At 38.9% G+C, this 15,529-nt stretch overlaps 1 protein-coding gene across 1 annotated transcript in view; it reads right to left on the bottom strand.

Annotated features, from left to right (window-relative positions):
- Positions 1-2,658: 2,658 nt before the first annotated feature.
- Positions 2,659-15,529, bottom strand: part of Flg (filaggrin) — a 37,644-nt gene continuing 24,773 nt past the window's right edge. The window contains exons 4-5 of the mRNA XM_013353744.2: positions 4,646-4,750; positions 2,659-2,736 (exon numbers count right to left, since the gene is read on the bottom strand). Coding sequence (XP_013209198.2) covers positions 2,659-2,736; positions 4,646-4,750 — 183 coding nt within the window. The remainder of the gene's footprint in view (positions 2,737-4,645; positions 4,751-15,529) is intronic.

Below are 15,529 nucleotides of genomic sequence, written 5' to 3'. Positions count from 1 at the left end.
CTCGTCTGATTGATTTTAGTTTGAAGTCAATTTTGTTAGATATTAGTATAGCCACACCCGCTTGTTTCTTAGGTTCATTTGATTGAAAAACCTTTTTCCAACCCTTTACTCTGAGTAAATGTCTGTCTTTGTGGTTGAGGTATGTTTCTTGTAAACAACAGAATGTTCGATCCTGTTTTCGCATCCATTCTCTTAACCTGTGCCTTTTTATAGGTGAATTGAGACCATTGATATTAAGTGATATTAATGAACAGTGGTTGTTAACTCCATTTTTTGTGATAGAGTTTGTGTGTTTCCCTTTTCTGGGTTGTGCATGTGGAGGGTTGTTAGATGTCTAAGTTATTGTGAGTGTTGTTGGGTTCCTTGGGTTGTGATTTTCCTTCTATTACTTTCTGTAAGGCTGGGTTTGTGGCTACGTATTGTTTAAATTTGTTTTTATCCTGAAATATCTTGTTTTCTCCATTGATGGTGAAAGAAAGCTTGGCTGGGTAGAGTTGTCTGAACTTCCATCCATGGTCTCTTAGTTTCTTCAGCACATCTATCCAAGACCTTCTGGCTTTATGGTTTTCATAGAGAAGTCAGGTGTAGTTCTGATAGGTTTACCTTTATATGTTACTTGACCCTTTTCCTTTGCAGCTCTTAATATTCTTTCTTTATTCTGTATGTTTTGTACTTTGATTATTATATGGCAAGGGGATTTTTTTTGATCCAGTCTATTTGGTGTTCTGTATGCTTCTTGTACCTTCATAGGAATATTCTTTAGGTTGGGAAAGTTTTCTTCTATAATTTTGTTGAATATATTTTCTGGGTCTTTGAGCTGTAATTCTTCTCCTTCTTCTACCTACTGTTGGTTCTCACTGAATTATTGGTAACAGCCACCATATAGAACCAGCCTAGTTGACCATCAGCGTGGACAATGAAACTGTGGTGTGCATAATCAATGAAATTGTATTCAGTCCTAAGAAAAATCAAGTCATTTGCAGTTGAATATATGAACCCAACCATAACATGAAGCTAGACTCATCAAACACAGAAGGAAAAATCTTGCACATTTTTAAAAATCATTTCTGGAGTTTAGATTGAAATACCCGTGAGTGTGTAGAAATGTGTAATATGCATCATACTTTTCTAAATTGATATCTTCTATCAGTTCAATGGTGCTTTCTATAACATATAATTAATTTTATTGAAATTATGTTCAGCTGCAGTTTCATTTGTATGTTCTAGGAGGACTATTCTCTTTTATAAATTGCTCAAATATTAAATGACAAGTTCTCACAATATTCACAATGTAAACAATATTACTCTTTATGGCATATAACTCTAAATGATAGTGGAAGGGTAATTCAACTTTCTATTTAAATAATGAATTTCATTGTGTTTAAATTATGTATAGCACTGTGATTTAAATGATTTAGGACATTTTTATATTATTACACATGTGTACCTAAACTTAAAAAGAAGGTTGAAGGACGAAAGACTGCATTTGGGTGCCGCTTGAGTGTGAAGTGACACTGGGAAAATGACAACAAAGCCTGTTTTCTACTAAGGACAGGGCAGAGTTAGAGACCTGAGGGTGTTCACAGTTCAGTGAAACCATTGTCTTAGTGCAACTTCAATGACTTGATCTGAAAACAAATCACAGAAGATGGGGCAGGTACAGGCAAATATTGCCAAACCATCCACTCTAGAGTGCTGATCTCCTCAATGTCAAGATTTACGCAGCCACCAGCAGAAGGGAAGGAGGGAGACCATTGCGGTGGTCAGCTGTGCGGAAGTTCCCACACTGTAACAACTCAGCTACAGCAGCAAAATAAAGGGATGGAAACATTGAGAATTTCTGTAGGTCTTCTTCAAAACTTTGTTTATAACAGAGGAAGAAAAACACGGTTGTGAAGAGAAAAGACTGGCCGATGGATATGCTCTTTGTCCTCAATTAATCTGAGTATTGATTTTCGTCCTTCAAGTAAGTGTCTAACAGTGAACATTGACCTTCAAGTCCATTGACAATGAGTTTTTCTCAGGTTTTAAAACTGTGAGAAGTGACTGCCATTTCTAAGTCCTCACATCAGATTACAAATAAAAACACCATTGTAGTTCTTACAGATACAGTAGAAGAGTTGTTACAAAGTTGTAGGAAACACACACATATTTAAAGAGGTCAGAGGGCAACTCTCTTGAGAGTAGAAAAGATGACTAAGGGACGGGATGAGGACGATGCTGAGAAATGAACAAGAGTCTTGTCAGGACTGGTCGCCAAGGCTTTTTTATTTGTAACGAAGAGACAAAGGGGCACTGTTATCTGGTGAGTGGAATGCAGAACCTTTCAGAGATGTCAGCATCTCAGAGCAAAGTCCAAGGAACGAAGCAGGAGGAGAGGGCAGCAAGCCTGGACCAGTCTGCCTCCTGCAACACTTGGTGAAGTCTTCCTCACCAGCTTAGCAACAGCCACCAGACTGCTGGCTACTGCCACAGCTGCTGCCACCACTGCTGCCACAGCAGCCACTGCCGCCACTGCTGCTGCCACAGCAGCCACTGCTGCCACTGCTGCTGCCACAGCAGCCACTGCTGCCACCACTGCTACAGCATCCAGAGCTGTGACGATGGCGACGGAAAGATCTGCGGGGCCTGTGGTGGCTCAGGCAGCAGCCAGCACCGCTAGAGCTGCAGCAGCTCCCGGAGCTTGAACCACAGCAGCCCCCGGAACTGGAACCACAGCAGCCCCCGGAACCCAGACTGCAGCAGGAAGAGACAGGAGGACACTTAGGGGGACACTTAGGAGGACACTTAGGGGGACACTTTGGTGTCTGGCACTTGGGAGGGCACTTGGGGGCACACTTGGGAGGGGGCTGGCACTGCTGCTGGCTTTGCTGGCAGGACATCTCGGCCTGTGGGTGTTCAGGGGCTGCAAGAGAATCACACACATGTCAGACACCAGACACTGAAACATTCTTGCTACCTCAATTTTACCTATAAGGCCCAAAGCAACCATTCATAGTCCTTTCTTTTATAACATACAATGTCACAATATGTTCATAATGAATTCAGAACCTCAGAAACCCATGCACTAAGATACTCATTGTCACCCAGTATCCGGAAGCTCTGAATGATTATCTCGTGACAACTGAAAATGTGTACTGGTCTTAGTCCTCACACGACTGCTGGTATACGGATTATTTCAGAGAAAAGCCATTGAAAAGCAAAGAGTAATCACTGCTTGAAGGTGATTTTGTTTAAAGTCAGCATTTGAGACCTTTTATATTACTGATGCTCCCAGTCCTTAAAAAAAATATATGCAAACCCACTCAAATCTGCCTTGGGACTATGAAACCCTGTAGTGAGTACAGAGTTCAGAGGTGTACAAATCACCACCTCCACAGCTCGAGGTCGACAAAGTCAGTGTCTTCCAGGTGGTGTCTTCTTGATCAGAGAAATGTGTGAACAGATCCCAGAACCATGGCTCTATTTCTTTCCCAAGCCTAAGTGAGACTCTGTTGACCTTTCCTGAACCAGCTCTTCTCAGGAGTTAGTGGAAGCATTTTCTTCACAGTCTAACTCTCCCCTGAGCCTGTCCAGATGCTCAGGTCTCTGCGCTCAGTGTCCCATCCCGAGGGGTCCTAACAGTGAAGGTACATCATCCTCTCCAGAGTCAGAATGATCCAAGAATTGCAGTCTTTCAGAGCTGTAGCTTGTGTGTGTTCATGTCCCCATTTCTTCGCCCCCCACTCTTCACCATGTTTTATGATCTATCAATGTCCTCTAGGTGGGGAGACCCCTCCCAGACTCCTGTCGAACTCTAGTCTGGCAACCCCTCTGGAAAAGTCTCTGCTTTTGCCTCCCATGGACACTTACCAAGTTGAGAGGCAGCTCACGGTCTGTGGGTATCTCAGGAGGTGAGTGATGGAAGTGCCCTGTCCCTCAGCCCTTTTATTCTGATCCTGGGCTCTGTCTCAGCCTGTCAGAGAGTGTGTGAATAGGGGTGACTCTGCCTCGTGACACCCACATTGTTATGTGACTGGTGATGACCAGATGATCCCAACAGCCTTCCTCCATGGGGCCAAGGCATGCTGCATCTATTTTAGGACATGGTTTAGGCATGAAGGGAGGAAGTAGATTCCTGGATCCTTAAACCTGGCATACCCACAGAGTACCTGCATTGGGAACCAGTCATACCTCTGGCTTCCTCCTTTTCTCCTGGTTCTTCATGTGATATCTGCAACTAATATCCTAATTGACATAATAAAACCTTGAATGTCAGCTTCCATTCATGTAGTTCCCAACTGTGGCTGTATGGGTACAAGGAGAATCTTTTTTGTTGCTGTTGTTCTTAAAATATAATAACTCTTCATTTATTTTAGTGTTTCGTGTTTGGAACATTGTCAGAAGCATGCAAACCGAATACATTTATAATTTCAATTACAAACAAACATATTGACATATTTATTATACTTCACCAGTAATGGATAGAAATTCATTTTATTGATGACACTTAGGGAGTTCTTTTCCTGGCTAGCACTTGCATTGTTTCTATAGACAAGAACATGTAAGCCAGACTTATCTGCCACTAAATATTTGTAATTGCTTGAAGAATGATGTTCAAAAGCTAAGAGATGTCTCGGTGGTTAAGAGTGTGTCCTGCTCTCACAGTGTTCTCAAGTTCAGTTCCCAACATCCAAACCAGGCCACTCTCCACTGCCTGCGACTCCAGCTTCTTAAGGAACTGACTCCCTCTTCTGGATTCCATGGACACCTACAAGTACATGCATATTACCACACTAAGAAAAACACATGTACACATAATAAAAAAATAAATATTCAAAAATACTGTTACTGTTTAAAGTATCTTGCCTTTTCTTTTGTGTCCTTTCTTTGTTTCTATTCACTGTTTGGTTTTTTTGATGAGCCAGGGAAGCAGGGAGAAAGCCTGTGAATAGGAGTCGACTCTGGGAGCAACTACTTTTCTTTCCTCGCTATATCTTCCAAGTCTCACTCTGGAAAATAATCTCTGGCTGTCAGGTGACTATGCATTTCACAGGCTGAAGTTGCACTACGACAATACTTTTCCACCCCGGTTGTCACTTCTCTTTCCATTTCTAAGTGCTCATCTTTCCTACCTAAGTGTATAGTAGGGAGGGTACCAACTGAATTACAAAGAGGCAACACAAATAGAATTTGAATTATGACTTGGGGATTCACAATGTCAGTCTTCAGAAAAATGCTTAAATTCTCTAAGCTCTCATTTCTTCCCCTCAAAAATAGACAAGGAGAATCTTACAATGTGGAGCCCTTAGTGTTACTTTATCGGAAGCTTTTCCTAGCTGCTTTCAAATTTATTCTTAGGTGAATGATGCCATTTTTGTTCTTTGATTATGATTTTCTCTAAATTATATGCCACAAACTTTAGTTTCTGTGATAATGCAGCTTAGTTCCACATTTTGGTTTTTTATCCACAATGTTTAATGTAGTCATGATGAAATCCTTAACAAACTTTCTTAGAGTTTTTGTTTTTATCTTCAGTAGTTTAACACAATCATTCTGTAACTACTTGGTGATGTTTAATCCTCTCTCTGACATCTTCATTGGTATGTAAGTTAAGAAACAGATACTCCTGAACTAGGTTCATCCCATTGGAACCTGAAGTCTGAGGCAACACTGAGGTCTGAGTGTCCACGTGACCTTGAGAACCTTCCCTGTCTCCCGTGGTTTGAGTTCAGTCTCCTCCCCAGTTGTTCCAGGAGGCTCAGCAACGGGGAGAGGTCAGGACGAGATCCCCGATTTCCCAATGGTTCCCACATAGCTCACCTGAGGATTCTCCACACTTCTGCCTCAGTGCGGGACAACACCCAGGTCCTCTACTCACCTGTGCATAGGTGTGTGTGTGTGTGTGTGTGTGTGTGTGTGTGTGTGAGTGTGTGTGTGTGTGTGTGTGTGAGTATAATGCTAGCTGGAACAGTAACATCAGCCTTGAATGTGACCTCTGGAGACTGACTCAACTGCCTCAAGACAATGTGCATTTCATGACTAGCAAATTGTTGGCATTCTGAGGGCTAAGAATACTAGATGTTTCTGCTTTTTAATGATACCTTCCTCATCTTCTGGAATATAAGAAATCATTAAGAGCTCTAAAGGAATCCAAATGAAAATGGTCTTTTCTTTGTACTTGAGAGGTAGAATTGAAAAAAATACAACGTTGTTTTAGAGGCATGTGTTGCAAGGAGGGGTCTGCTTGTTTGTCCCGGCTGCCCAGCCAGCTTCCACCTGAAATAACCACACAGTCACTGTATTAATTAAAACACAGCTTGACCCATTAGCTCTAACTTCTTATTGGCTAACTCTGACATCTTAGTTTAACCCATTTCTATTAATCTCTTTATCACCATGTGGCATTGGCTTACTGGGAAAGATTTGGCATGTCTGTCTCTGGCAGAACCATGGTGTCTCTTTCCTATTCTGCCTTTCTTCCTCCCAGCATTCAGTTCTGTCTTCCCTACCAACCTAAGTTATGAGCTATCAACTAGGCCAAGGCAGTTTCTTTATTCATTAAACAATGAAAACAACACATGAATAGAAGGGCATCCTACACCATTTCCCTTTTTCTGTTTAAATGAAAAGGAAGGCTTTAACACAGTAAAATTACACATAACAAAACAGTTATCAACCAAGAATTGAAGTTACAATACTTATATCTACTTTATCTTAACTAAACAAAACTATAACTATAAATTTTTCAGCTCCATCAAAGACTGCAGAAGGATATAATATTACCTAAGTAAACAGAAAGTGCATTACACACAACTTCTAAAACTCTAGAATTGATAGAGACACCTGGCTGCCTGGACAGACAAGAAAAGTTCTTCTGTATCATTGGGGTATCCATCTTCAACTTACAGGCCCATAGTAGTGTCTATGTTCCTTCTCTATGCTGGAAACCATCTGTCTTGACCCTGTGCAGGCTTTGTGTCTACTACCACTGTGTCTCTGAATTCATATGAGCTTCAGTGCTGTTGAGTCTGGAGTGGATTGTTTCTTTTGCATCTTCTGTCCCCACTGGCTCATGGACTCTTTCCATGTCCTCTTCAGCATAGCTCCCTGAACCCTGGAGGGAGGGGTTTGATAAAGGCATCTCATTGAGGACTCTCAGTGACTTGTCAAGTATGGGTCTCTGCATGATGAACTTTCTCCAATGCTGGGTAACTGAGACACTGATCTATGGAGACTCAAGAATGTCTTTAGGAGTCATTTAGTTGCAGTGTTCCTTTAGTAATACGGTAGTATTTGATTCTATCTAGTTCCATGGCCTATTTAGTCTCAGGCTCATGGCCAGCAAAGCAGGGTCATGCATTGGATCTATCTCATGGACTAGGCCTTAAATTCAGTGAAATAGTCATTGGATATTTCCACAACCTTTGTGCTACTATTCTGCCAGCATATTTTACAAGCAGATCACCCTGGCAGATTAGAGGATACATCACTAGATGGTGTTTATCTTTTCCTCTGTACCTTGCATATTACATTCCAGTACCATGAACACTATTCAGGAGCAGTGAAGGCTCCAGGTAGGCACCAGCATGATTTCTCCATGTTTGATGAGATATGAAGGTATTGTCTTTGCAACAGAGCTTTGTCATCAGTTTGTAAACAAGAAGCAACAGGTAATCTTAGCAAACAACTGAATTGCTTGGGAGTTCCATAGGGCTTGTAACCCAAATAAATCAATTATGTTTAGCCCATTCCCAGCACTGTTAGCTCAAGATGTCTTGTTGGGATTTTGTCTTCTCCATTATTGGGTGATTCCATTTAGATTCTTTTATATATATGAGAACCTTCTACTCAATTACTTGTATATATGTCCTCCCTATGACCCTTTTGTTCACTGTCTCCCTCCCAATTTTCAATTCCATTTCTTCCCATGCTCATAGACTGACAGAATTAATATAGTAAAAATGATCATTTTAACAAAAGCTTTTAACAGAATCAAAGCAAACTCAATCAAAGCCTGTGTCTAATTTCAATGAAAATAGTTTTCTTTAAAAATAGTAACATAGAATTCATAGGGAACCACAAAAGACCCCGTACAGTCAAAATATTCCTGAACCAAAAGAAAATGCTGAGTAGCTTACCATTCCAGATCTTCAGACAACAGAATCATAGTAATAAGGAGACACTGCATTGACACAACAACAGAAACATAGAACAATGGAGTAAAACAGAATTCTGTTGGGTCCAGGGGGATTGCGCAAAGATGGGGACAGACCACAAATGTCTAATAAACCAGAAGCAAACTTTATTCCAGAAATCAAAAACCAGAAATCAGAAATAAAAATGAAAATAAAAGAAAAAATCCATGGGCCAAAACTGGTGATCAACTAGCTGAAACCACAGCCAAAGACGGTGTTTGTAAGGCTGTGGCAAAGACCAGTTTCTGATCACATCTTTTTATAGTAGGGGCACCAAGTGTTAGGTCTGAACAAAGGAATTATTTTTTCATTTAGGGAAAAACTCAGATAAAGATTGTCTTATTTTATAATCCCTACTAACAGAGTTTTTTTTTTAATTTAAACTAGTAATCTGTTGTCTTCCTTGGTACTTCCAGGTGGTGTTTACTGAAGCCCTGTGCTCTCCCTTGAGATGCTGCCAGTTTCACAAAGCAGGGATAATGCCTAACCCAGAGGTCATTTATTTATTTCCTAAAAGTTGATTCAGCTCATATCTGCAGGCTAGCCCTCAGTTTGCAGAGAGATGCTTTGGCCTTATAAATAGAGTTATTGATTGTAAAGCAAAATATCACACTGTTAATAGTTAATCCTCAAGCTGCGGAGAAAGCTGCTGACAGTCTGTGCTCATTCTCCTAGGCTTACAACTTTGTATTTCTTTATTTCTACATTCTTATTTTTGGAATCTACATTTTTATATTCTTGTTCTTGGACCCTTCAAATTCAAACATGAGTACACCTAACTTCGGCATTTAACATTTAACACAGATGTTAAGACATAAGCAGGAGGAAAGAAAACAACTGCAACAAAAATAAAACTAGACCCATATCTATCACCTTGCAGAAAATTAACTCTAGATCAAAGTTCTAAATTTCATACATGAAACACTGAAAAAATGAAGAAGAATACATGTACAGTATAGGAGGAGGAGCGCTTGTTCATCCAGGCCACCCAGCTAGCTTAGCCTGAAAATAATCACACAGAAACTGTATTAATTAAATCACTGCTTGGCCCATTAGCTCTAGTTTCTTATTGGATAATTCTTACATCTTAATTTAACCCATATATATTAATCTGTGTATCACCATGTGGCAGTGGCTTACCAGGTAAAATTCCCAGCATCTGTCTCTGGTGGATCCATGGCGTCTCCCAGAATTCAGTTCTGTCTTCCCTGCCTACCTAAGTCTGCCCTATCAACAGTCTAAAAGCAATTTTTTTATTAACCAATGAAAGCAACACAAAGACAGAAGGACCTCCTACACCATTTCTTCTTTTCTGCTTAAACAAAAAGGAAGGCTTTAACTTTAACATAGTAAAATTGCATATCAAGTTATCAAGCTAGAGTTACAGTTACAATATTCATATATACTTTATCTTTTATCATAACTAAGGAAAACTATAATTATAACTATATATTCTTCAACTCCATCAAAGACTCCAGAAGGATATAATATTACCTATGTAAACTGAAGTGCATGGTAAGCAACTTCCAAAACACTAGAATTGACAGAGACATCTAGCTTCCTTGACTGTTACTCAAAGTTCTTCCATACTGTTGTGGCATCCATCTTCAGTTTACAGGCCTATAGTATCCAGCAGACTTTTACATGAAGTAGGAAATTTCAAAGACAAGTCTGCCTATATTGGCAGTTTGCCAGTCACTTTCTTCTGTATCCTGCAGTGTCTTACAGTCCCTTTCACGAAGCAGGAACCCCAAAGGATCATCTCATCTTTAGGAAAGTTCAGCAGTCATTTCTCTGTGGGTACTGCATGTCCAGTTAAGAAGTCCAAGCAAAAGCAGTTTTTTTTTGCCTGTGTGCTAGGTTCATCTTTGTCAGCAGTTGGGCAAAGTAATTTTATGAGGATGTTCACAGCAACCTTTTATGGGGCATGGTCTATCAAACCTAATTGATCTAGAAGCAATATTCAGGTTCTCATCTTCTATGAAAAAAATAACCTCTTTTTCAAAGCACCATATCCTTAGACCCAAGTTTGAAGTCAAGAGACCTATATAATATACATGCTGGTTTAGATTAGGAGTCCATACAATGAAATGTCTCTCCGCACTAAGCTCCTTCACAGTCAAAAAAATTCAAAGAAAACACAATAATATATATAATCTAGACTCTCTGTAAATTTTCCATTTTTACATGGCTTATTTTTTACTCATTTTAATCTATGACTGTCTCTGTCTCTTTAAAGACTTTCTTTTTAAAACATTAACTTTATTTTATGACTCGCTATACTCTTTTTCTTCTCTCTCCCAAGCCTATGTATATTTATCTAACACTATAAATCATTTATAGGTCTTTTTCATCTGAATTTGTCTTTATTGTGTATCTATAATAATTTTCTGATAAGAAGCATATCTTAAAATGCTAAACATCTTGGTCTCAGTGGCCCTCGGTTCTGGCTCCACTTCTCGCCTCTCTCAGGCTTTAAATATGGAGGAGGTTGTTCACCTCAGCTCTAGGTCAGCTGGGAAGGAGCCACCCTCACCACCTAAACTCTGGATAGCATCATGCAGCATATAAACCCTTTTTTCTGAGTAAAAGCTAAATCCGTCATGCAGCACACTGCGTGGCCTGGAAATATCTCTGTGTATTGCAGCAGGAATCCATCATGCTCTCCTGCTTGTGCACGCCTAGCAGTCCTGATCCCACAGCCTGCTGAAACAGGGAGCACTGAGCCATGGGCATGGTCTCAGCTACTTTTCTCCTGACCTGGGGTGTGCACACAAACACCCAGACCCACCAATGCCATTGAAAGACTCTATAGCCTGAGTTTGCACTGGCGATATGGACCAAGAAGGTGCATTTTAAAACCACACAGCTCTTTTTCTGCTAAGGCTGAATCAGAAAAAACTTCCCAAAAGGAGCTGTGGCATGCCACCAGCAGTCAGAAGCTGTGTTAAACTCTGTATTTTTGTGTTCAGAATTCCTTTTCAAACTCTCTCAGGTTTTAAGTGGATTTAGCTGGCCATGAAGATGCCAATACATGATAAAAGTGTAGAAAAGACTTATTGAATAGCACTCGATTTGCCCAATAATTAAGGCCAACAATTGACAACTGGGATTTCACAAAGCTGAAGAGAAAGCCCATAGGATAGGAAGAATCTTTGAATGCTATACATCTTATAGAGGATTGTGATCCAAAATAAATAAACAACTCACACACAAAAAATGAAAATCAATATGACCAATTTGAAAATGGGCTTTAGGCCTAAACAGAGAGTTCTCAAAAAGACAAAAAAAATATTTAAAAGAGAAAAATAAAAAATTGATGAGAAATAACTCAAAAAATTGTTCACCCTTCTTACAAGTTGAAGAGATACATTGAAAACACGTGGAGATTTCCTCTTACTGCAATCAGAGGCAAAGATCAGAAAACAATACACAACAAACCCAGAGGCAGTAGAAGGGAAAGAGAACCCTCCTTCACTGTTGGTGTGATTACAAACTGATATAAAAACAACATAAATAATTACAGAGAATTCTCAAAGTGTTGAAGTAATCCTCGAAGTGCTGAAGTAAAACACCAAATAGACTGGATCAAAAAGAATCCCCTTGTCATATAATAATCAAAACACAAAACATACAGAATAAAGGAAGAATATTAAGAACTGCAAAGGAAAATGGTCAAGTAACATATAAAGGTAAACCTATCAGAACTACACCTGACTTCTCTATGAAAACCATAAAGCCAGAAGGTCTTGGATAGATGTGCTGAAGAAACTAAGAGACCATGGATGGAAGTTCAGACAACTCTATCCAGCCAAGCTTTCTTTCACCATCAATGGAGAAAACAAGATATTTCAGGATAAAAACAAATTTAAACAATACGTAGCCACAAACCCAGCCTTACAGAAAGTAATAGAAGGAAAATCACAACCCAAGGAACCCAACAACACCTATAATAACACAAACATCTGACAACCCTCCACCAGCACAACTCAAAGAAGGGAAACACACAAACTCTATCACAAAAAAAATAATAACCGGAGTTAACAACCACTGGTCATTAATATCATTTAATATCAATGGTCTCAATTCACCTATAAAAAACACAGCTCAAGAGAATGGATATGAAAACAGGATCCAACATTCTGTTGTTTACAAGAAACACACCTCAACCACAAAGACAGACATTTACTCAGAGTAAAGGGTTGGGAAAAGATTTTTCAATCAAATGGACCTAAGAAACAAGCGGGTGTGGCTATACTAATATCTAACAAAATTGACTTCAAACTAAAATCAATCAGAAGAGGTGGAGATGGAGATGGACACTTTATACTCATAACAGGAACAATTCATCAAGATGAATTCTCAATCCAAAATATCTATGCCCCTAATATAAAAGCACCCACATACGTAAAAGAAACATTACTAGAACTCAAAGCACACATCAAACCCCACACACTAATAGTAGGAGACTTCAACATACCTCTCTCACCAATGGACAGGTCAACCAGACAGAAACCTAACAGAAAAATAAGAGAACTAATGGAGGTAATGAATCAAATGAACTTAACAGACATCTGTAGAACATTCCACCCAAATAAGAAAGAATATACCTCTTCTCAGCATCTTATGGAACCTTCTCGAAAATTGATCACATACTCAGTAACAAAGCAAACGTCCACAGATACAAAAAAAAATTAGTAAACACCTGTGTCTTATCAGAGCACCATGGAATAAAGTTAGAATTTAACAACAATTCTACCCCCAGAAAGCCTACAAACTCATGGAAACTGAACAGTCAACTACTGAACCACCCCCAGGTCAGGGAAGAAATAAAGAAAGAAATTAAAGTCTTCCTTGCATTCAACGAAAATAAAGACACAACATACCCAAACCTATGGGACACTATGAAAATAATGCTAAGAGGAAAATTTATAGCACTAAATGCCCACATTAAAAAAAAAAAGGGAGAAAGTTCACATTAGAGACTTTACAGCACAGCTGAAATCTCTAGGAAAAAAAAAAAGAAATAGACTCACCCAGGAGGAGTAGAAGACTGGAAATAATCAAACTGAGGGCTGAAATCAACAAAATAGAAACACAGAAAACAATCCAAAGAATCAGTGAAACAAAGAGCTGTTTCTTTGAGAAAATCAACAAGATTGACAAGCCCCTATCCAAACTAATCAAAAGGTAGAGAGAGAACACACAAATTAACAAGATCAGAAATGAAAAGGGGATCATAACAACAGACACTGAGGAAATTCAGAGAATCTTTAGGTCTTACTACAAAGGCCTATAAGCCAAAAAGTTGGAAAATGTAAAAGAAATGGACTTGTTTTTAGATAAATACCATATACCAAAATTAAATTAAGACCAGGTGAACAATGTAAAAAGACCTATAAGTCATGAGGAAATAGAAGCTGTCATAAAAAAAACCTCCCAACCAAAAAAAGCCCAGGACCAGATGGTTTTAAATCAGAATTTTACCACAACTTCCAAGAAGAGCTGATACCTATACTCCTTAAGGTGTTTCACATAATAGAAACAGAAGAGTCATTGCCAAACTCTTTTTATGAAGCTACAGTTACCCTGATACCAAAACCACACAAAGACTCAACCAAGATAGAGAATTACGGACCAATCTTGTTCATGAACATTGACGCAAAAATTCTCAATAAAATATTGGCAAACTGAATCCAAGAACATATAAAAAAAAATAATTCATTATGATCAAGTAGGCTTCATTCCAGAGATGCAGGACTGGTTCAACATACTAAATCTATCAATGTAATACATCATATAAATAAACTGAAAGAAAAAAAATATGATCATTTCATTAGATGCTGAAAAAGCATTTGACAAAATTCACCACCCCTTTATGATAAAGGTCTTGAAGAGGTTAGGGATTATATATAAATATAATAAAAGCAATATACAGCAAACCAACAGCTAATATCAAATTAAATAGAGAAACTCAAAGCCATGCCACTAAAATCAGGAACAAGACAAGGCTGTCCACTCTCACGATATCTCTTCAACATAGTGCTTGAATTTCTAGCAATAGCAATAAGACAACATAAGAAGATCAAAAAAATTCTAATTGGAAAGGAAAAAGTCAGACTTTCATTATTTGCATATGATATGATTGTGTACATCAATGACCCCAAAAACTGTACCAGAGAACTGCTACAGCTCATAAATACCTGCAGTGATGTGGCAGGATACAAGATCAACTCCAAAAAAGTCAGTAGCCCTCCTATACACAAAGAATAGAGAAGCAGAGAGGGTAATCAAAGAAGCGTTACCTTTCATGATAGCCACAAATAGCATAAAGTATCTTGGAGTAACACAATCCAAGAATGTGAAAGATCTGTTTGACAAGAACTTCAAGGCTTTGAAGAAGGAAACTGAAGAGGACACTAGAAAAGGGAAGGATCTCCCATGCTCTTGGATGGGTAGGATTAAGATAGTAAAAACGGCAATTTTACCAAAGGCAATCTATAAATTCAACACAATCCCCATCAAAATCCCAACAAAAATCTTCACAGACCTTGAGAGAACAATATTCAACTTTATATGGAAAAACAAAAAACCCAGGGTAGCCAAAACAATCCTATACAATAAAGGAACTTCCGGAGGCATTACCATCCCTGACTTCAAACTATTACAGAGCTACAGTAATGAAAACAGCTTGGTATTGGCATAAAAACAGAGACATTGACCAATGGAATTGAAGCAAAGACCCAGATATTAACCTAGAAGCCTATGAACACCTGATTTTCGACAAAGGAGCTAAAAGTATACAATGGAAGAAAGAAAGCATCCTCAACAAATGGTGCTGGCATAATTGGATGTCAACCTGTGGAAGAATGAAAATAGATCCATATCTATCACCATGCACAAAAGTCCAAATGGATTAATGACCTCAATATAAATCTGACCAGACTGAACCTGATAGAAGAGAAAGTGGGAAGTAGTCTACAACACATGGGCACAGGAGACCACTTCCTACGTATAACCCCAGTAGCACAGACAATACGAGCAACAATGAATAAACGGGACCTCCTGAAACTGAGAAGCTTCTGTAAAGCAAAGAACATTGTCATTAAGACAAAAAGGCATCCTACTTAATGGGAGAAGATCTTCATCAACCCCACATCAGACAAAGGTCTGATCTCCAAAATATATAAAGAACTCAAGAAACTGGACATTAAAATTCTAATTAACCCAATTAAAAAATTGGGTACTGAACTGAAAAGAGAATTCTCATCAGACAAAGTTCAAATGGCCAAAAGACACTTAAGGTCATGCTCAACCTCCTTAGCGATCAGGGAAATGCAAATCAAAACAAC

This window comes from Microtus ochrogaster, unplaced genomic scaffold, assembly GCF_000317375.1.
Source record: "Microtus ochrogaster isolate Prairie Vole_2 unplaced genomic scaffold, MicOch1.0 UNK16, whole genome shotgun sequence".
NCBI lineage: Eukaryota > Metazoa > Chordata > Mammalia > Rodentia > Cricetidae > Microtus > Microtus ochrogaster.
Note: the sequence above shows the minus strand (reverse complement) of the source record. Positions and strands in the feature narration are given on the sequence as shown.